Consider the following 21,081-nt stretch of genomic DNA (forward strand, 5'->3'; position numbering starts at 1 on the left):
CACAGTAGCATTGTTGTCCAGAGATGATTTGATATTGAGGTAAAAAAATGGCTGCATTGGACCTTTAAAGGAAATGGTTATATTTAAGGTAAATCAATGATAAATGTAGAGACCAGATTTGTTTATAAATGACAACGTTCTTTTCTGCTGTCAGAGCTAACAAGCTTTAATTCGCCAGATAAATGGAGAATTCTGCCGCACGGGTGTCTTGAGTGCTCCTTTTGATCTTGCTCTGACGTCATAGCCACCAGCTTGCTTCAGAAAGGCCTCCAAAATTAGCCTTGTATTGTCTGGATTCCCTGAGAGGGGAACTAACTAGCTCTCTGATCGAATGAAAACACATCTCAGAGGAGGTTTCAGGGAGTTTAGCTAGAAGGAGATCTATAAAACTGGTACTTTAGCAATAAGAAGTTGTCGTGAATAGATTGATAAAAAATGAAACAGATACAGTGATATATAATTTGAATAAGAGGTATAATATGTCAAAGGAGGTAAACAATAGTAAGGAGTACAGTATGTGCCTTACAGCAAATGAGCATAATAGGAGGCAAATAAATAAACACTGTAAGAGAGGAGATGCAGTAGGGGGAGTTCATTTTCACACGGTGCACAGTGCTCAAGCCTTGGTTGCAGTATGGGGAACAGGGGCCGGGACAGTGTGTTTCAGTTCATTAACAACAAGCTGAGAGAGAGGGTCTCTGGCCCTGGTTATATGCAGTCCCCTGGCCATGTTCATTTCTCCTCTCTCTCAACTCATAGCTGAACCCATTTGGCCCTTATCTCCTTGACCTTCTGGCAATAATTAGAGCAGTGACAGCCACAGTCCTGCTACCACATCTAGAGCCTCTCCTCTGAGACCTGGACCCTGGAGTCCTGAGGGCCCAGTTCACACCCAGGCCCCATGCCAAAGGGCTGGCCACGACCCACAGTCCCAGCCTCATCCTAACAAGCAGATGGGCATAAAGGGCCCTTTGGTTGCTCTGTTTAGAATACACTCAATCCTTTGGATTAGAGAGTGTTCTGGCCGTCACACCTCGATGATGTTCACAGATGGCGCCCGGTTGTTGTTGTTGTTGTTCTTGGGGAACTGGAGGGGAAGAAGGGAAACAGCAGTGATGAAAAAGATGAAGGCCAGTCTCTAAACCTGGAATAAAGTATAATTCTGCTAGTGTATGAGCATGGAGCGCCTGGACAGAATGGGAGGGTTATGATGCTTTCTCTCTGGAAGGGAGATGGGGTATTTTGATCATTTTAGTGTCAATTGGTTTAGTTGGCAGAGGGCATTAGCCAGTTGTTGAGGGAGATGGAGAGGAGCGAATGGACATGGGACAATCATGCCAGCGTATGGGCTGTCTATGCATTGATTTGAAAGGCTTTGGATTTATAGCATTGTTATAATTTATGGCCTGGAGATGCATGTTTTGCATTTTAACAGTTTATTTTTTGGATGAAGTGCTGTCATAAATGCTAGTAAATCAATGCATATTCTGTTATGTGGTGGGCGTAGCTCTAATGGTGTTATGGGAGTGTTAACTGCTGGTGAAAGTGGACCTTTTTTAAGTCGCTGGGACGATTCACCTGCCCGGTGACGGTGGGGACTCAGTGGGGAGGAGAAGGGGTTATACCTTACTGCGCAACAGCCCCCCCGTCGGGTGCTCTGGAGTACTGCACTCTGATGAGGTCTTGGCTTTGTCCTTGTTGGTGTTAGGCTCGTTGTCTTTGATGATGTCATACTGACGGCAAAAGAGAGCGATCACACCTGACAGAGAGAGGAGAAAAGGGCATACACATAAAGATCGTAAATAACAACCACATTACCGCAGTGAAAAGCAGACGGAAATCATTTAGCATGGACAAATTACATCAAGTTGTGGACCATATTTGTTTAAAAATACCTTTTATTTTTTTCTACATTCATGAGGGTGGGGTTGCAAAATTCCAGTCACTTTTCCCAAAATACCATGTTTTCAAGAAATCCTGGTTGGAAGTTCCCGGAATCAGAAGGGAATAAGCAGGAAATCCAGATTCCTGCAACCAGGATTTCTGGAATACCTGGGAATTTGGCGAAATTTACTGGAATTTTGCAACCCTAGTGTGTGGGTAGCACTCTGACCTTTTGAAACATTCCACCCCTCACCTGCCCACATGATCAGCACCACCACGATAATGATGAACTCCCCTGCCCTCAGCTGAGCTCCCACTTCCTCCATGGTCACCTCGTCTGGAGTGTCAAATACAGCAGCACAATCAGTTCATCACCATGGCAACATTATCATCAGAGTTATTATTGGTAACTAGCAGCTTATTAAACCCAGGTTCTCCTGACAGGTCAGTCTAATGATGGGGGAGTGTTGGGGTGAAAGCCGTCATCTGCTAAGTGAATATGCCGGGCAGAACTTCAGTCCAGTAGACCTCGTCTCTACAACAGGAGGTGGCACCTTAATTGGGGAGAACGGGCTCGTGTTAATGACTGTAATCAGTGGAATGGTATCAAATACACCAAATGCATGCTTTCAAGGTGTTTGGTGCCATTCCATTTGCTCCGTTCGGGCAATTAATGTGAGCCGTTCTCCCCTCAGCAGCCTCCACTGGTCTCTACTGTAATTATACATAATCAGGAGTAGGTCTGCTCTGTGTCAGCTGGATAGAACCATTAGCTCCTGACACCCCCTATTGTGTAGACTGATCTCTCTATTCTTCTTCAGTCCCAGGATGGCGCCACTCACCACTGTCTTTCTGTCAGCTAGCACTGCTTTAAACAGGCCACGTTTTTCATGATTCCAGGTGATTCTGACTCAACCCTAACAACTTGTGCACAGCCTCCACAATTATCTCCTCATTGAAGAGCGCTGCTATGTGGGAACCGCACAGCACAATGCCTCAATTTGCCCACTTTCTGAGAGAGGCTGATGGTGTCAAAGTATTCAGTAGAAGCTGGGCATGAAGAGAATACATAAGCCTGAGACAGGGTCAGTGGGGATCCCCACTCTGAAGGGGTTGGAGAGAGAGAGTTAATCACAGCAGCCACGATCGATTGAGTTGGGCCTAAATAGAACTCAATAATCATTATTATAGTCCTAAGGGCCAAAAAAGATCAGAGAAGTGTGTGTTTGTGTGTGTTCAATGTCCACTCATACAAAGCAACATGTTTATGAATTCAGTAGAGAGCTGGCTAAAGTTCAGCACACAAGTGCCCCCCATTTAAAGACCAAACAGAAGTAGGCAGAGACACTGAAATTCTAATGTACCTGGGTAGCTTCACCACGCTCCAGCAGGTTCTCCCAATGACTGATTCAGACAATCGATGAGTCTATGTACCTTGACATTAACCAATCCAAGCTGGAAAGCCAGGGGCTCCTGACATCGCTGCCAGATGGCCTCCATATAGCTAATATAGGTCAGTTCTAATGTCAAAGACTGTCTCCAATCCTAGAGTCAGGTTGAGTCCTCTGCAGGGAGAGGTGGGGCTGTACTGTTTGTAGAGGAGGAAGTTTGCAGGTAGGAGCATTCAGGGACATGGTAAACTGTATGCTGTATAGCTGCAGGATTATATGAGTAAAGACATAGTCTTGGAGTGTAATACACCTGTTTTACTGCAGCACAGTTTTGCAGACATCCAGGAGGGAGTTGTCCCGCTGGTCTAGCTAGAAAACCTCCATCATCAAGAGTCTTGGTCACAGACCAAATGCTGGTTCTATAGCTATGGTCTTGGGTGACAAACACATACAGTGCATTTGAAAAGTATTCAGACCTCTTCACTTTTTCCACATTTTGTTACGTTACAGCCTCGTTCTAAAATGGATTAAATAAATGTTTTACCTCATCAATCTACACACAATACCCCATAATGACAAATCGAAAAAGAAAAAAAAACACCCTTTCCTGTGAAACTCGAAATTGAGCTCAGGTGCATTTTGTTTCCATTGATAAGGTCCCTCAGTTGACAGTGCATGTCAGAGCAAAAACCAACTTATGAGGTCAAAGGATTTGTCCATAGAACTCCGACACAGGATTGTGTCGAGGCACAGATCTTGGGAAGGGTACCAAAACATTTCTGCAGCATTGAAAGGTGGCCTCCATAATTCTTAAATGGAAGAAGTTTGGAACCACCAAGACCCTTCCTAGAGCTGGTCGCCCGGCCAAACTGAGCCGGGCGACCAGTGACCATTGGGTTCTTGGCCTTGATCAGGGAGGTGGCCAAGAACCCGATGGTCACTCTGACAGAGCTCCAGAGTTCCTCTAGGGGAACCTTCCAGAAGGACAACCACCTCTGCAGCACTCCACCAATCAGGCCTTTATGGTAGAGTGGCCAGATGGAAACCACCCTTCAGTAAAAGGCACATGACAGCCCACTTGGAGGTTGCCAAAAGGCACCTAAAGGACTCTAAGACCATGTGAAACAAGATTCTCTGGTCTGATGAAACCAGAATTGAACTCTTTGGCCTGAATGCCAATCATCACGTCTGGAGGAAACTTGGCACCATCCCTATGGTGAAGCATGGTGGTGGCAGCATCATGCTGTGGGGATGTTTTTCAGCGACAGGGACTGGGAGACTAGTCAGGATCAAGGAAAAGATGAACGGTGCAAAGTACAGAGATCCTTGATGAAAACCTGCTCCAGAGTGTTCGGGACCTCAGACAGGGGCGAAGGGTCACCTTCCAACAGGACAACAACCCTAAGCACACAGCCAAGACAACGCAGGAGTGGCTTCGGGATAAGTCTCAATGTCCTTGAGTGGCCCAGCCAGAGCCCAGACTTGAACTAGATCGAACATCTCTGGAGAGACCTGTGTAGCGACGCTCCCCATCCAACCTGACTGAGCTTGAGAGGATCTACAGAGAAGAATGTGAGAAACTCCCCAAATACAGGTGTGCCAAGCTTGTAGCATCATACCAAAGAAGACTTGAGTCTGTCATCGCTGCCAAGGGCGCTTCAACAAAGTACTGAGTAAAGGGTCTGAATACTTGATATTTCAGTATAAAAAAAAAATATATATATATATATTTAAATCTAAATAACGTTTTTATGTTTTTTTCAGTGACAGAATACTGAGCCAATCATGGCGCAACTAGAGAACATTAACAACCGCTCCGTATTTTCCGCTGGCTGCCCCACCACCACAGAAAGCTCTGAGCTAGGTTGAAACACGTGCATTTTGGAGCTGCCTTACTCAAGAAAAGGAAAAACAGGTCATATTTGTGTGGCTTTATTAACTCAAATATTATTACTTTTTTTTACATTGTTTGCAAACTGATATGTGACACGTATTAATGCCAAAATAATATGCAAAACAGGCAAAAATAAGTAAATGAATGTCCACTTTTTGTTTTGTTCTGTTTAGATTAACAAGTCGGGCTTTGCCCTGAATGACGGGTTGCCACTGCCTGCGCCAAAACTCTGGTATTTTTCATCCTATAGCTTGTTCGTCATCTTCTTTTCTCATCCTCTCATGTCTCTCTGCAGCGGACATACGGTGCCTTCAGAAAGAATTCACACCCCTTTACTTTTTCAACAGTTTGTGGTTTTAAATGGATTAAATTGAGATTTTCTGTCACTGGCCAAAACAAAGTAACCCATATTGTTAAAGTGGAATTATGTTTGTGAAAATTTGGACAAATTAATTGATTATGAAAAGCTGAAATGTCTTGAGTCTATAAGTATTTAACCCTTTTATGGCAAGCCAAAATATATTCAAGTGAAAAAATGTGCTTAAAAAGTCACATAATAAGTTGCATGGACTCACTTTGTGTGCTATAACAGTGTTTAACATGATTTTTGAATGACTTCCTCTTCTCTACACCCCACACATACAATTATCTGTAAGGTCCCACAGTCGAGCAGTGAATTTCAAACACAGATTCAACCACAAAGACCAGGGAGGTTTTCCGATGCCTCGCAAAGAAGAGCACCTATTGGAAGGTAGATAAAAAATTAAAAAAGCAGACATTGATTATCCCTTTGAGCATGGTGAACTTATTAATTACACTTTGGATGGTGTACCAATACACACAGTCACTACAAAGATACAGTCCTTTCTAACTAATTTGCCAGAGAAGGAAACCGCTCAGGGATTTCACCATGAAGCCAATGGAGACTTTAAAACAGTTAGAAAGTTTAATGGCTGTGATAGGAGAAAACTGAGGATGAATCAACAACATTGTAGCTACTCCACAATACTAACCTAATTGACAGAGTGAAAATATTCCAAAACTGTTTGCAACAAGGCACTAAACTAATACTGCAAAAAATGTGGCAATGGATTTCACTTTTTGTCCTGAATTCAAAATGTTATGTTTGGGACAAATCCAATACATCACATTACTGAGTACCACTCTTCATATTTTCATGCATAGCTTTGGTTGCATCATGTTATGGGTATGCTTGTAATCGTTAAGGACCGGGGAGATTTTCCAGATAAACATTTTTACAGAATGGAGCTAAACACAGGCAAAATCCTACAGGAAAACCTGCTTTAGTCTGCTTTCCACCAGACACTGGGATATGAATTCACCTTTCAGCAGGACAATAACCTAAAACACAAGGCCAAATCTTAACTGGAGTTGCTTACCAAGAAGACAGTGAATGCTCCTGAGTAGCTGAGTTACGGTTTTGACATCAATCTACTTGAAAATCTATGGCAAGACTTGAAAATGGTTGTCTAGCAATGATCAACATCCAATTTGGCAGAGATTGAAGAATTTGGAAAAGAATAATGGGCAAATGTTGCACAATCCAGGTGTGGAAAGCTCTTAGAGGTTTACCCAGAAAGACTCCCAGCTGTAATCTCTGCCAAAGGTGCTTCTACAAAGTATTGACTCAGGGGTGTGAATACTTATGTCAAATAGTTATTTCTATATTTAATTTTGAATAAATTAGCTAAAATGTATAAAAACGTGTTTTCACTTCGTCATTATGGGGTATTGTGTGTAGTCAAGGGGTGTGAATACGCTTTTGAGAAAGATAATTACAAAACATATAATTTTATTCAGTAAATATATTTATTCGTTTCTTCATTTTGATAAGAGATAAATGTAATGAATTGAAGGTTATTTGTAGCTGTAAAAATCGAAATGTACCGATTTTAAGGTTCTGTCATTATATTTAGGGTGGGGTTGTGTGAAATTCTTGTGAAAAAAATGGGGTCCCGAGAAATTATTGCAGAAAAAATGGGGTGCCCATTGAAAAAGTTTGAATACCACTGATGTAGAGGGATAGAGAGGGATATGGAGGCTGCATCATTATGCGACCGGCGCTGAGTCATGCCTTAATACTGTAGCCATTTATCACAGTGGCTGCCTGGCTGTACACAAGGAAACAAACACTTCTCTGAGACCCGCACATTTATCTCACCTCAGCCCAGCCATCACTCACACACTAACACCACTTTCGCTGCACAGGTTCTCGTCTCATCTCATCCACCTATAGGGATCTAGCTCTGGGTTGGTCTGAGCCTAGGGACTGTAGGTCTGTATGTGTCTGATGAGGCTGTTTGTAGCATTCTGTATCCCTTTGTGCTAGTTTCTCCTAGCTGAGATTCCTGACAATATCCCAACTAAATTACCTGGGATTAGTGTGTGTGCCCAAAGAGCCTTTGCTACTGTGACTGTGAAATGTTCCCAGAACCACAAGCCCCCTGCCTCTGCTTCCTGTGAGTGTCTGTGAGGAGTCAGTGAGTGAAGGAGCCAGGGTGTGAGTGTCTGTGAGGAGTCAGTGAGTGAAGGAGCAAGGCTGTGAGTGTCTGTGAGAAGTCAGTGAGTGAAGGAGCAAGGCTGTGAGTGTCTGTGAGGAGTCAGTGAGTGAAGGAGCCAGGGTGTGAGTGTCTGTGAGGAGTCTGTGAGTGAAGGAGCCAGGGTGTGAGTGTCTGTGAGTGAAGGAGTCAGGCTGTGAGTGTCTGTGAGGAGTAAAGGAGCGAGGGGGTGAGGGAAGGGTGCGAGCCAAAAGCACATCGATTTGCATCACGCTGCCCTGAATATCTCATCACCACTTTGACAAATGCATTACCCTTACTGTAGATAGAGCACAGGGCAGGCCCGGGGGGCAGTTGGGGGTGAATGCATAGAGGCACATCAATATACCACAAACTATACCCTGAAGGTGTTATATTCATAAATTGTTGTAAGAGCGCTTGATGTTTAAGAGCATTCTGTTGTGAAACTTAATTTCACGCTTTGTGTCCCCATTGATTTGTATTGGCCTTTATGGAATCAGTCAAAAGTTGTCAACAGTCCAACTGCAAGCCTTACTCTCGGCACTGTATGTGTACATACTGCTGTGCACAGGGTTTCCTCTGCCTTTTTTGGCACTGTACCTGTATTACAGCAAGGTAAAGGAACCTGGAGAAGTGCTTCGAACTTTGTTTTCTCCATAGATACTTTATGTATTAGCTTCAGTCTTATCCTAAAGTTGTGTGTGAGATTCTAGAGTTGTTTACCTTTACTCTTCGAGGCCTGTGTCTCAGACTCCTTGGGCGTGCGGAAGCGCAGGGGTTCGCTGTGCTGACTCATGGGCCCACTCATGCTGATGGACTGCACGTGCACAATGTAGTCGGTCTCCTCCTCCAAGTCCCATAATGCACAGGATCGGGTGGTGGTGTTCACTTCCTGGATGAAGCGCAGCATGCGCACGTCCTTCTTCTGTTGGCACATCATCACAGAGGTGCGTTTAGTGAGCAGTGTAACACAAAACTATTCACTGATGTTGAGTAGAAGTCTCACACACAGCATTGAGCCCTGGTGAACTTCAATCCCAGTTATCACATACTGTACAGTAATAGCAGACAGAAATAGACTGTGTGGAGGAGTGGAGAGAGGGAGCAGCAGTCAGGAGATGGGCAGAACCGGGGCTCTTAGCTGGGCCTCTGGGACCAGGAAATCATCTGCTGATTGGCTAGAATGGAGCCTAACCATTGTGCAGGGTAGAGTGACTGTGTGCAAGTGGGAAATGTTATTGCTTTCCCTCTTTACACAGCTGCCATCTTCCACTGCTGTTGTCGAAGAGACAGGCACCCTGACGGGATCGTCCTGGCAACACAGCGTCCCGTGACACAACGGTTCCGCAAAACAAGCCGCTGGCCAGCAACGCAGGGACGCAATGGAGAGACGGTGAGTAGGGATTGGTGACAGATACTATTTGATCTCCTATTGGCGAGAGTGTGAGTGTTTCTGTGTGCGGGTGGGTCTCCTCCCCCCCCGCACTGCGCTCCCTCTCGCTCTCACCTGCTGTGTGATGGCAAAGCCGATGACAAGGTCCCCCTCGGGGATGTCCCATGTCACCACGGCAGAGTTGGACTTCAGAGCCTTGATGGTCACATTGACAGGAGCCGCCAAACTGTCTGCAAACACAGACAGGGAGAGAGAGAGAAAAGATACACATGAAGCAAATGAAGTTTACTGTCTAGTGGGTACTGGGTAGGATACAGTAGGTACGGTAATGGGTACATGTATTATTTACATGGACTCAATATAGTACTTCAAACAGTCCCTACAATCACAGAGTGGTTAGTAAGCTACTCCACAGGAGAGCTTGGCTATTCTAGACAGTCAGATTGGCCATCAGACTGTGGAGTCTGGTGCTTACTACAAACGGAGGCCTCTGATCACTGCAACCCCCCACAGCTGGTTTCACTGTTCACTGTTACTCACCCAGGAAGAGCTGTGGCCTGATTCAGTATTCACATCCATTCAGCATAATTAGGACTCATAAGAAATACAAGTGCAATCAAATCTAGAGTGGAGCGGTTTGTAGGGGTTGCATTTTAAATGGCCCCGCAATTAAGGGTTGAATTTTGAATAGGTTCACATTTAGAGTCAGTTGAATATTCAGTGAAATTACACTCAACTTAAAATAATGTACATGTACACTGAGTGTACAAAACATTAGGAACACCTTCCTAACGTTTAGTTGCACCCCTTTTTGCCCTCAGAACATCCTCAATTCATCGGGGCATGGACTCTACAAGGTGTCGAAAGCGTTCTACAGGGATGCTGGTCCATGTGGACTCCAATACTTCCCACAGTTGTGTACAGTTGGCTGGATGTCCTTTGGGTGGTGGACCATTCTTGATACAAACGGGAAACTGTTGAGCGTGAAAAACCCAGCAGCTTTGCAGTTCTTGACACACTCAAACTGATGCGCCTGACACCTACTACCATACCCCGTTCAAAGGCACTTAAATATTTTGTCTTGCCCATTCATCCTCTGAATGGCACACATACACAATCTCATGCCTCAAGGCTTAAAAATCCTTCTTTAACCTGTCTCCTCCCTTTCATCTAAACTAATTAAAGTGGATTTAACAAGTGACATCAATAGGGGATCATAGCTTTCACCTGGATTCACCTGGTCAGTCTATGTCATGGAAAGAGCAGGTGTTCTTAATGTTTTGTACACTCCAGTGTATATAGAGTTGGATTACTTTTTATTATTCAGTGTAATAATATGTTGTGCGTGCTGCAAACCATTGACAGTTTAATCAGGGCTTGTGCCACATCACTTCAAAGTAATGATTTGTTGCTGTGCAATACATTTACAGTTTTGTGTGCGTGCATGCTAGTTGTGTGTGCGTGTGTGCGTGTGTGCGTGTGTGTGTGTGTGTGTGTGTGTGTGTGTGTGTGTGTGTGTGTGTGTGTACTGTATTCAGATGTTTACACCTGGCAGCATACTTAATCGAATAAGTGAGCATATGACGCTGTGATTACAAATGAATGAGAGATCCAAACTCTGCTGGAGCAGGGACATGCCAACTGTTCTTCAATGACACTTTCAATTCATACATTCCAGATAGTGAATGGGAGAATCATTATCAGGGCTTACCTGAATGATCAGAGGGCTTTGGTGGTGATGACTCATGTGATGGGGGAGTGTCTGCAGAGTAAATGAACATGCAATCTTCCATGTTCCTTCACTGTCAGAGGGAGGGCGCCCTGTCTCTTAGCCCCTCCGTGTCACACGTACACTTCAGTATGGTAAACAGTCTGAGACATTGAGGATTGATGGGTTTGTGTGATGAGACACAGGAGGGACGGGAACAGATAAATGAGAGTGGACACTCATAATCATGTTACGTAATTCCCGACACATAAATCTATTTAGTGCTGCAGATGTATTCAGATGAGTTATTGAGCGTTTTAGCGCTCACTCTTGTTTTTAGCTAGGCAGTGTAAATCATGGCCTAGTAATTGGGGGATGTACTCCTTGGCGGACGGTGGCCAAGACAGGAAGCTCTCATATATCCCCATGACGTGAAGTGTGAGTCAGGACTAATGAAACAGCAGACAGATGTCTCCATAAACTCTCTCACTCACACACACACCGCCAGGACCACAGGATGAGAGATGGGGATGACTTTGACTCAGAACTCTGTGTGTGTGTGTGGGAGGGAGCAGACACCAGCATGTCTTTGTTAGCGAAGTCATCAGAGGGACAGGAGGTAGTGTGTGGCGTGCTGGGCCGTGTCATGAGGATGACAGTGTTCAGTGGGTGACAGCTCGGCAGTCTTTCAAGGAGAGAGGGGGTATATAAAGAGAGGCAGTATGTTTGCATGGGTGTCTGTGTGTGTTTGCTAGTAAACTAATTGTACAGTGCACATTAAATTAGATTTTGTCCAGCCTACAGACAACAAACAAATAAAACACTGAAACTGTTGGCTTGCAGTTTGTACGTACTATTTCCCCTCACCATTTTAAGAGCCTTTACTAACTTGCACGCACGCACACACAAACCCCGTCATCTGCTTAGTCTTATTGTCACAGTACTCCAGCTGCCCTTGATCAATAAAGCCTATGATTATTTAATGAACATTCTTCTCTGGCCTCCACAGGCCCTTCTCTCTCAACTCATACCAGCCCCCCCCCCCCCCCCCCCCAGACCACCAGACCCTCTGACCTGGGAAAGACAGTAGCACTCCCCCCTCAACCTGTGAACTGTATATCTGTATAGCTGCTCTCTCTGAGTGTTGAACGCAGGCTGATGTCTGACTGAGTTGCTTTGCCTCTGCCTGATCTAAGACCCTGGTCTGGTCCTGCAGCATTTCATCCTTTCATGCCTCTGTGCTCATAGAGCACTTACTGCTCAGCAATCAAAGACACCCTTCTCATCTCATGGGTAAATATCCCACAGACAGACAGACAGACATATAGTCTGCATGCTGGCAGTAATGGCCCGAGGGGAGTAGAATATCAAAGTGGGCCAATACTGTGGTGCTTCTCTCTGGCATTAGCAATGAGAGACCATAAATAGACAAATGAAGTGAACCTTGGGTTGCTGTCTCTAAGCGATAGCCGACCCTGCTGGACAATAAATTAGCACATGTTCATTAACACGTCTTCGCCTGACGTTAACGAGCATGCTGGGGGAATCACAAGTGGCTTTTCAATACCCCCCCCCCCCCCAAACGTGTCATTGAGATTGCAAGGGCAACCACTTCTCCCTTTGTGCTTTCAGGTCATTCCTACTCTTCCTCAGGTTTACTGTACTGTGCAGTACACACACACACACACCACACCACACACACACACACACACACACATATATATATATATATATATATATATATATATACATATGCATATGCATGCAGACACACACACTGATTTGCAGGCATATATTCATGTTGTCATTCTCACACCCACAGCAGTTAAAGAAACAGCAGTAAAGCCTAAAGGAGAGTTGGAACAATAGAGTTAATGTGTTTCATTTGGCATCTTAAACAGCTGTTGAAAAATGAATGTCTGCGTTAGGTGTACAGGGCGAGACTGGGAGCCATAACACGATGCCATGTTCAATTATGAATGCGTTATCACCTGTTTCATTACAGCCTTTATCGAGCCTCAGTCTATTTTTCACTGCTTATTGTCCCTGGATGGAAGCAGAGAAACAAAACATTTTCCTGTTCTCTTGGTCACTCTTTCTCTTCCTCTTTCCATCTTTCTTATAGTCTTTCTCTCTCTCTCTCTTTCCCTCTGCTTTCGTTCAGCCATTCTCTCTTTCATTCTCTAGCTGACTCGTTCAAATCTCTGAAACGCTCTCTCTCGGCATCTCTACCTGTCTCCGATCTATCTGGTTGTGTGGACGTTCTCCAGTAGAGCCTCTCCTGACAGGTGGGCTGCAGACAGTCTCCTAGTCCTCCGGAGTGTAAACGGTGCTCCGGCTGACTGACACTTCTGTGGGAGCTGCTCACTGCCTCCTCCACTTCAGACAATAGAAGGAAAGAGTTCAGGCTTGGCACCCCCTACCCCTACCCCACCCCCTCATCATCTCTGCATCATCTCCCGCCAACACCTCCATATCAATCCACAGCCTCTCCACTACAGCACGCTATGACTCACTTCATACTGTTAGCGCGGTTTGTACTATGCACTCTCTGGTTTTGATTGTCAGAACAAGTACAGTATGGGTAGAGATACAGTCCAGGTTTACCCTACATTTATAGTTCTAGGGGCACAGAGGGGGTTGAGATCCCATAAACAACAAAGTGTACTGGTTTCGCACTCAAAAAGATGTTGCATAAAGCTTACTTCATTATTCCATTCACTTGTATTATTTTTTACTGCATCAGGAATAGCGGACACAGACGTTTCGGCTTTACCGCCCTCCTCAGTGTGTAGATACAGTTTTATTTGAATTCAAAACAGCATTTGTAGAGAACAACCGGTGAGCAGCAGGTGCTTCTAATCAGGGTTGCCACTCATCCCAACCAGGAGCTCATTAGGGGCTATGTTAAAATCATTTAACATAGAAAATATTACTGTCTATAGTTTACTGTGGAAATGTACAACCCAGAAAGCGAACCACTGGAGTGTGGCTTCAAGCCCCTTTCCCAAAGCCGCAGAGAACAGTGTGTGTGTGTGTGTCTTTTCCATGGCTTTTCACTCGCCATGCTCCATGATAAACATACCTCCAGGGCTTTCCTCTTTTGAGGAGACATTAGTTATTTACTTTTGCCAAAATAATTCTCCAACCCGCTGGCCTAAAGAGCTGCAAAGATGTGAGCGCCAAAATAGCCTCTCACTTTCACTCTCTCACCCACTCACTCTCCCCCTCACTTGTGTAATTAAATGTAAAAAGCCAGAGTATGAAAATCAATGCTGCGTTGTGTAGTATCGCATCTGAGAATGCAGCTAATTCAAAAGCAAAGGAGCACAGGTGGCAGTGTTGATTATTTGACAAGCCGCCGTACTGCTCGTCTGTTAACTACAAATGAAATCTAGTTCCCATCCAAGTTCCTCGGGCCAGGAAACCAAGGTAATATCTACACAATCAATATCCCAGTAGAGCTGGGCACATTATACACACAGCACTTAAATATGATGGGGTTTTTCACTATTCTCCCCTTCTCCTTGTTTCACTGTCTCCTACTCACCCCTTTCTCTCCCTGTTACCTACTCCACTCTCTCGCTCTCTTTCTCTCATCGTCTTTCTCTCCATCCCTGTTTTATTCTCTCTCCTCATCCCTCGTTTCCTGTCTGTTTCATTCTCTCTCTTTTTCTCATCCCTCTCTTCCTGTAGAGTGTTAGCCAGTCTGTCTGCCTCCTTGGAAGGATGGCACTGGGAGGGAGATGGTGGAGAGAGAGAGAGAGGTCGGCATTGGCTCTCTATGGTGCTTTCTCTCCATCTCTCTCTCACTTTCCTTCTCTCAGTCTTTCTGCATTTTTCGGTCACTTTTTTTCTCTTTCACACTCTTGGTCTCCTTACTCCCTCTCTTGCCCACTGGGCACACACTGGTTGAATCAGTGTTGTTTCCACGTCTACTCCACGTTCAGCTATTGTGGAATAGACGTTGAATTCACGTCTGTGCCCAGTTGGTGTTTTCTCTTGCTCTCTCTCTCTCTCTCTCTCTCTCTCTCTCTCTCTCTCTCTCTCTCTCTCTCTCTCTCTCTCTCTCTCTCTCTCTCTCTCTCTCTCTCTCTCTCTCTCTCTCTCTCTCTCTCTCTCTCTCTCTCTCTCTCTCTCTCTCTCTCTCTCTCTCTCTCTCTCTCTCTCTCTCTCTCTCTCTCTCTCTCTCTCTCTCTCTCTCTCTCTCTCCTGGTGAGCGTGACGGTTCCTCTCTGAGAGGCGCCTGTAGTGGTGAGAGGCAGGCTTCTATCCCTCCTGAATGTCACCAGGCCTGCAGCTCTTACACTGGATTTGGCCACAGCCCCAGGAGACAGTGTGTCTCATGCACACACGCGCCACGTCAGGAGGACTAGGGAGAATGAGAGTTTTAGATTGTGCAGCAGCAGAGTGGATTAGCACTGGGACTGGTGAAGCAAAGCTCTGGCAGAGAGGAGAGAGAGAGAGAGAGCGAGACTGGGCTACAGGTAAACTACTGGAGGCACACCTGTGTCTCCACAGCCAGTTCTAGCATAACTCACACCATTTGGGTTATCCCCTAGGATATTAACAGAGAGGAGAAAATAAAAACAGTATTTTTATGCTCTGGCGAGCTGCCAAGGGCTGTGTGTGTGTGTGTGTGTGTGTGTGTGTGTGTGTGTGTGTGTGTGTGTGTGTGTGTGTGTGTGTGTGTGTGTGTGTGTGTGTGTGTGTGTGTGTGTGTGTGTGTGTGTGTGTGTGTGTGTGTGTGTGTGTGTGTGTGTGTGTGTGTGTGTGTGTGTGTGTGTGTGTGTGTGTGTGTGTGCGTGTATATACACGCACACTCCTGTGTTAGGGCCAGGAACATATACAGCACCATAACAGTCTCTGGCGCAACCACCCCACCATTATCATATTGTACTCATTGGCTCTAAATGGCAGATTGGACCCCCACCGCTCAACAGCTTGGCCCCCCACCAATACCACCTGCCATCCTCCTCCCCACCTGCCACTCAGGGTGTCAGAGCAGACTCCAGACTGCGTCAGAGACATGGCAGGGACACGTCAGTCTGTTGGCAGTGCCACCTCACAGGCCTGATGGCCAGGAGCTAGTCTCTCATTGTGTATTTATTACTTCTGTTATTATTTTTCAGACTATTTTTCTTTTTTTTTCTCTCTGCATTGTTGGTAAGTAAGCATTTCACTGTTAGTCTACACCTGTTGTTTCCTGAAGCACGTGATACATACGATTTGATTTGATTAATGTGTGTTCCCAATGACAGCAACAAGGCCCCTCAGACAAGCACATCCATTCATTTCCATGGATCTCAGCTCTCTGAGAGATCACAAGTGGAGTAGACATGGAGTATGACAAAAAGTTAGCAATTGACTATATCAATCACACATGGTCTGGTTGGAAAATAAGCTGCTAAGATGAGTTCCACTGTGAAAAGATGTTGAACAGATGCTGTTTGGTTGAGTTGTATTTCAGTCAACCTTACTCAACAGAAGCCAGCAGGAACGCAAACAAGGCTTAGTCCTTTGTCTTAATCTGTGCATTCTAGCGCTGTGAGTCATGTGCAGGAGCAGGCAACAGAGCATCAGGAGCCCTGTGTGTATCTGGTCTAAGGCCCCTCTGTCTACAGTGTCTGAGTTCAGGCAAAACCAACCACACTCATTCTGAGGAAGATTCCACTTGTCTCTTTTGCTGCTGTTGGCTGGTGCTGCAGCACTTCTCATGCTCGCTGACATTTTGCCTTGTCTCTATTGTGTTTGCCTACTGTGTTTGAAAATACCATCAGCCTGTCATTAAGGCTGTTCTTTTTGATTAACAGGGGGAACATGGCTTTATTAGTGTGTGTTAGTGCTGGTAATGGCTGTAATGTATGTGTGTGCTGAGCTGCAAGTGCCATTTTGAGAGAATTCTGTGCCTTCGTCTGTTCTCTCCTTTTGTCTACAGATCTACTGCCAAATAACTAATTGAATACTTCAATAATACAGCCAGCCAATGAATGAATACTATTAATCTGTTTCCACTCACACATAAACACACTGACACACAAACACACACACACATGCACGTAATACAAACCCATATGAACATACACAAGCACACACTCCATTACTTATATCATAATGTTCTGCTTCCAAACACCCATTTCTCTTTGCCGTTCTGGTCGGAGCAGACCTCATACATGTGGTAAGTGGAAGATATCCAGCCTCTGCTGTGTAACCTCATGCATGTTCTGTTTCCTGCTCCATTGGTTGTGTCTGTCTGCGGGGTAAACTATCTAAATCCAAACAGACTGTTCTTTTGAAATTGGGATGATTCATCCAACAATAAGTGGCTGGCCTACATAACAACCAGGCCTTTAGAGAAAGCACTTAAGCCAGGTGACATCCAAAACAGGTAGCTGTGGGCTGTATTTGTTATCACGTATTATTTCAAAAGATTCACAGAATCTAACAGATGAAAAATGTCTATTTAGCATAAAGGAGAACAACGGTAGACTAAAGTGAAGAAAGAAAAGGTGGCATCAAGGAAATACTGTTGTTCCATGAATACAGACCTTCAGGAACCACAGTGTATGTCCCCCTAGTTTGTTTAACATACTGTAAGATGATGTGTTTTTCTGATGAAACCACCTCCCAGTAAATATTCCACAAAGAGCTTTTGAGCAAGCTAGCGATTTGGCAGTAGACTGGAGTTGATGAGTCTGTTTAACGACCTTTGGCTCCCCTGTCTGGGTGCTGTAACTCCTACGGGTGGGATGGTGTGATGACTTGACACTTGACAGTTAATATACTGCTGCTACTGAGAATCTGTGGCAGGGTTGGGGAGTGGCAGGACTCCTCTGGCTGGCCGCGTTAGAACCCTCATAGTGGGAGTGTAATAGTCATGCTGTGTTTTACAGTAAAAACAAAACAAGGCTTTTTAGAATAGTTACTCGTTTCATCAGAACTTGAAAGGGTCTCTAAGGTTACGCTGGGCTTTTCTATTGGTTACTGTTTAACTACTTGATTGATTGGTTGATTTGATGGGTTGACTGACTGATTTATTGTGTTTCATGGCGAGTCTGTCGAGGAGCAGGGACTGGCTGGTGGAATTTACCACCTCGTTATGATGGTGTTGAAGGTCATTTACATTTTAAATGGAAACATTAGCTTTACATTCCTCGTCCAGGGTGACAGATACTTCATGACTCACCATAAACAGAAACGCATTAAAGGACGTCACAAATGTAAAGTTTACAGTGTGTTAACACACACCCACACGCTTCTGTCAATCTATCCATCCTACTCCGGACCTAGCTTCGCTCCTCTGATTACTTGTCATGCTTTCCTTTGTTTCTGTGTTCTTTATGTTGGCTTTCTGAAGATTTTTCAGAAGTAACACATTCTTAAGAGTATCTTAGACAAGTGCAATGTCTACTTCAATCAAATATCCATCCACAAGTGCCCTTGACTCTCTCCAGTCAACACTTCTACTAAGGAGATGGAAGAGGAAGAGGTTTAATGGTCTCTCTGATTGTCGGAGTGTTCTTCAACCTGGTCCTGGACAACCACAGGGTGTTAGTACTGGGCTGGAACAAAAGCCTGCACACACTGTATATCCCTAGGCCCAGTGGATTGACGAACACCATTAGATCCACGATCTGGCTGCATTGCTACAGTATGTGTGTTAGCTCTCTAGTACAGTACTGTCTAGTGAGATGACATCATACACTAGGTATATGTTGCTGTGGCTATAAGGAGATTGATGTAGATGGAGGAGGGATTAGAAGAACATTCTCTCTGCACTGCCAGCAGGACTGGCTCATTAATCAATGTTTTATTCAATCGCCCCCGCACAATCAGAATGTATGAAACAATTATGAGCCCACAGAACCCATATGTGCACCCCACTTTCGGCGAAACGTGATTTGCTGACACGGTAAGGGTGTGTGTTGCCTACGTGCAAGTGTGCATGCATGTGTGTCTGTGTCTAGACTATGTCTAAGGCTGTGTCTAGACGTGACAGTTCATGCAGCTTTAGAATTCTGATCATAGCGTTCTGTTCATGGAATTCCGAACGTGTCATGCATCTACACCTACAGAAATGTGTCTACCGTGTCCACAGTGTGTCCAGATTCCCTATTCCCGCGCTATATTTAAATGCCAGTAAACATTTTACAAATGGTGGAATAGGCTAAATATGATAACACCACAACAACTGATGGCTGTAGCTAACTGGCCAGCTAATCTCTGTAGCTAGCACTCAATGCTAAAGGGATTGCAAACAGGTTAGCATAACTCTAGTATTTTTCTAAATATTAGCTAGCTGGCTACCATTTATGAGGCCAGCAAACACGTTCTTCACATGCTAGGAGCGTATTTCCTCCAACGTTATAATGAAAAGTTGCCTCTCGGTCTCAAAACACAAGTTTTCTGGAGACATGTGGGAGGACTGTTGATGACGTTGCCCCCTGGTCAGCCAGATCGGGAAACACAGTCAGAACACAAAGCGTTTTTTGTATTCTGATAGCAGATGTCACATGTAGGTGTCAAGTGTAGACACGTCCTAAGTGTCTGTGTGTATTTATTTATGAGAGAGAGAGATGCAATCCAGCTGAAATGTAAACACTGTAGAGGCGGTGGATTCTGATTGCAGTAGTGTGGTGTGCAGCGCTCCATCACGCTGAGCAGTGAAAGCTACAGCACTCAAGTGTTTAGGGAACGTACATTACGGGGTGATAGATTCCGCTGGGGTTCTCTTCAGTCTATTCCCAGGGTTCACTCTCACCTCACGCATAGATCATTCAGCAGCTTTCCGAGGAACAATTTGAAATGGTTGTTTTCCTCCTCAAATGTTACACCAAGCTGTGCCAACAGTACATTCACTGTAATGCCATGATCCTAATGGATATTAGTTTGGTCCCTGCTGTATAGATATCACATATTACTTTGAAAATGTGTGTAGAAGAAATACATATTTGTTATCCTCCATCATTCTGTGATAACAGTTAATTACAGATTTTTAAGTAAAACATAAATTTAAAAAAAACATTATTAAAGCTATTTCATTTTCAGAGACATTGGGGTTGTACCTGTACCATGTACTACTTAATTACATGCAAAGGTCAGCTTTACTTGGAACACACACACATCTATAAACCTGTTTTGGGTAAGTCAGTTTAACGTCATATCAGTCTAAATCTTATGAATGTAAGCACTTAACAACTGCTTGGATCAAAGGCTAGTGTTGTTCTTGCTGATACGGTAGTAAATATAACCAGGCTACAGTAATAAAACATACTGAAACGTAACGTAGGCAATAAAACTGGTGCTGAATTATTGCAAAAGCATTTGTTTAGCCTTTAAATCCCGAAACATAACTGCTCATGTTCCATGGCCTGTTTAGAGTGTTTCAGTATAGATCAGTACCAGTATAATGTCTGGAGCATTGTATCAATACAGATTCTTACACACACACACGATTCCTCATTCATCGCGCAGAATATAGCCTAAATGCCAATTAGAAACAAATTAGCACAAACATTCACTTTTTCCCATTGTTTTATTTGCACGGATACCAATGCAGTCCCCTTAATGCTCACACATTAACCTTAGAGTTCCCACTACAAAGCAAATACGTGAATGCATGGTTGAGTAATTGCTGACAAATAAATATTTTCAGTACATAAGCATTAACTTACCCGCAAAGACGCGAGAGACACCTAGACAGCTGAGAATTAGCAGTGGCACGGTTGACAGGAAAAATCTCTTCATCCTTTAAACATTAGAGGACGTGAGATCCATTTACTCTGACTAGAGCTATGTTGACTGCCTTGCTATTGTTCAGCATTCACATCAGACCATGCATATTGTCTCGATCAAAAACCGTTTACTGTCTCGTTGGCTTGCCGCAGATTGACTGACGAGCGCTTTCAGCACCTGGGACAGCGACAGTGCTCCCCCACCTACATGCAACAGTAGCTTAACATGCGGCGGACCTTGTACGTGTGTGTCGCCCACGAACGCTCTTCATTGCTCCACCTCAGCTACGAGAGATATTTATAGACATTAAACTCGACGACCAGACATAAATGAAGTCCTGGTGATGAGTGTTGGTCCGTGGCTGTGGCTGTGGCCGAGTTTCGCACCGTGTACATATGTGCCCCTGAAGTCGGGTGGTGCTTAGGGGCACTCAACAGAAACGTGATCGCGCTGCTCTCACTGCCCGTGGCACACTGCAATTGACACTCGCGTGCGTATAGTCATGGGAGAGATGCACACACACACAGGCATACAGT

At 44.6% G+C, this 21,081-nt stretch overlaps 1 protein-coding gene across 5 annotated transcripts; it reads right to left on the reverse strand.

Moving 5' to 3' along the window:
- Positions 1–455: 455 nt before the first annotated feature.
- LOC139530724 (fibronectin type III domain-containing protein 5b-like) lies at positions 456–21,024 on the reverse strand. 5 transcript variants are annotated; one of them, XM_071327380.1, is made up of 6 exons: positions 20,485–21,024; positions 9,217–9,332; positions 8,433–8,634; positions 2,114–2,221; positions 1,631–1,759; positions 456–1,087 (listed from the first exon to the last, which is right to left on the reverse strand). In XM_071327380.1, exons 1-6 carry the CDS (start codon positions 20,555–20,557, stop codon positions 996–998), a joined length of 720 nt encoding a protein of 239 aa, XP_071183481.1. In that variant the 5' UTR covers positions 20,558–21,024; the 3' UTR covers positions 456–995. The 5 variants fall into 5 exon arrangements, 3 of the variants coding, with proteins under 3 accessions (XP_071183481.1, XP_071183482.1, XP_071183483.1); XM_071327381.1 differs by having other exon boundaries at positions 1,626–1,759; positions 20,485–21,020; XM_071327382.1 differs by having other exon boundaries at positions 1,626–1,759; positions 2,138–2,221; positions 20,485–21,018.
- Between the last annotated feature and the right edge of the window lie 57 nt (positions 21,025–21,081).

The sequence above is a fragment of the Salvelinus alpinus genome, chromosome 9 (assembly GCF_045679555.1).
Source record: "Salvelinus alpinus chromosome 9, SLU_Salpinus.1, whole genome shotgun sequence".
In the NCBI taxonomy this organism is placed as follows: Eukaryota; Metazoa; Chordata; class Actinopteri; order Salmoniformes; family Salmonidae; genus Salvelinus; species Salvelinus alpinus.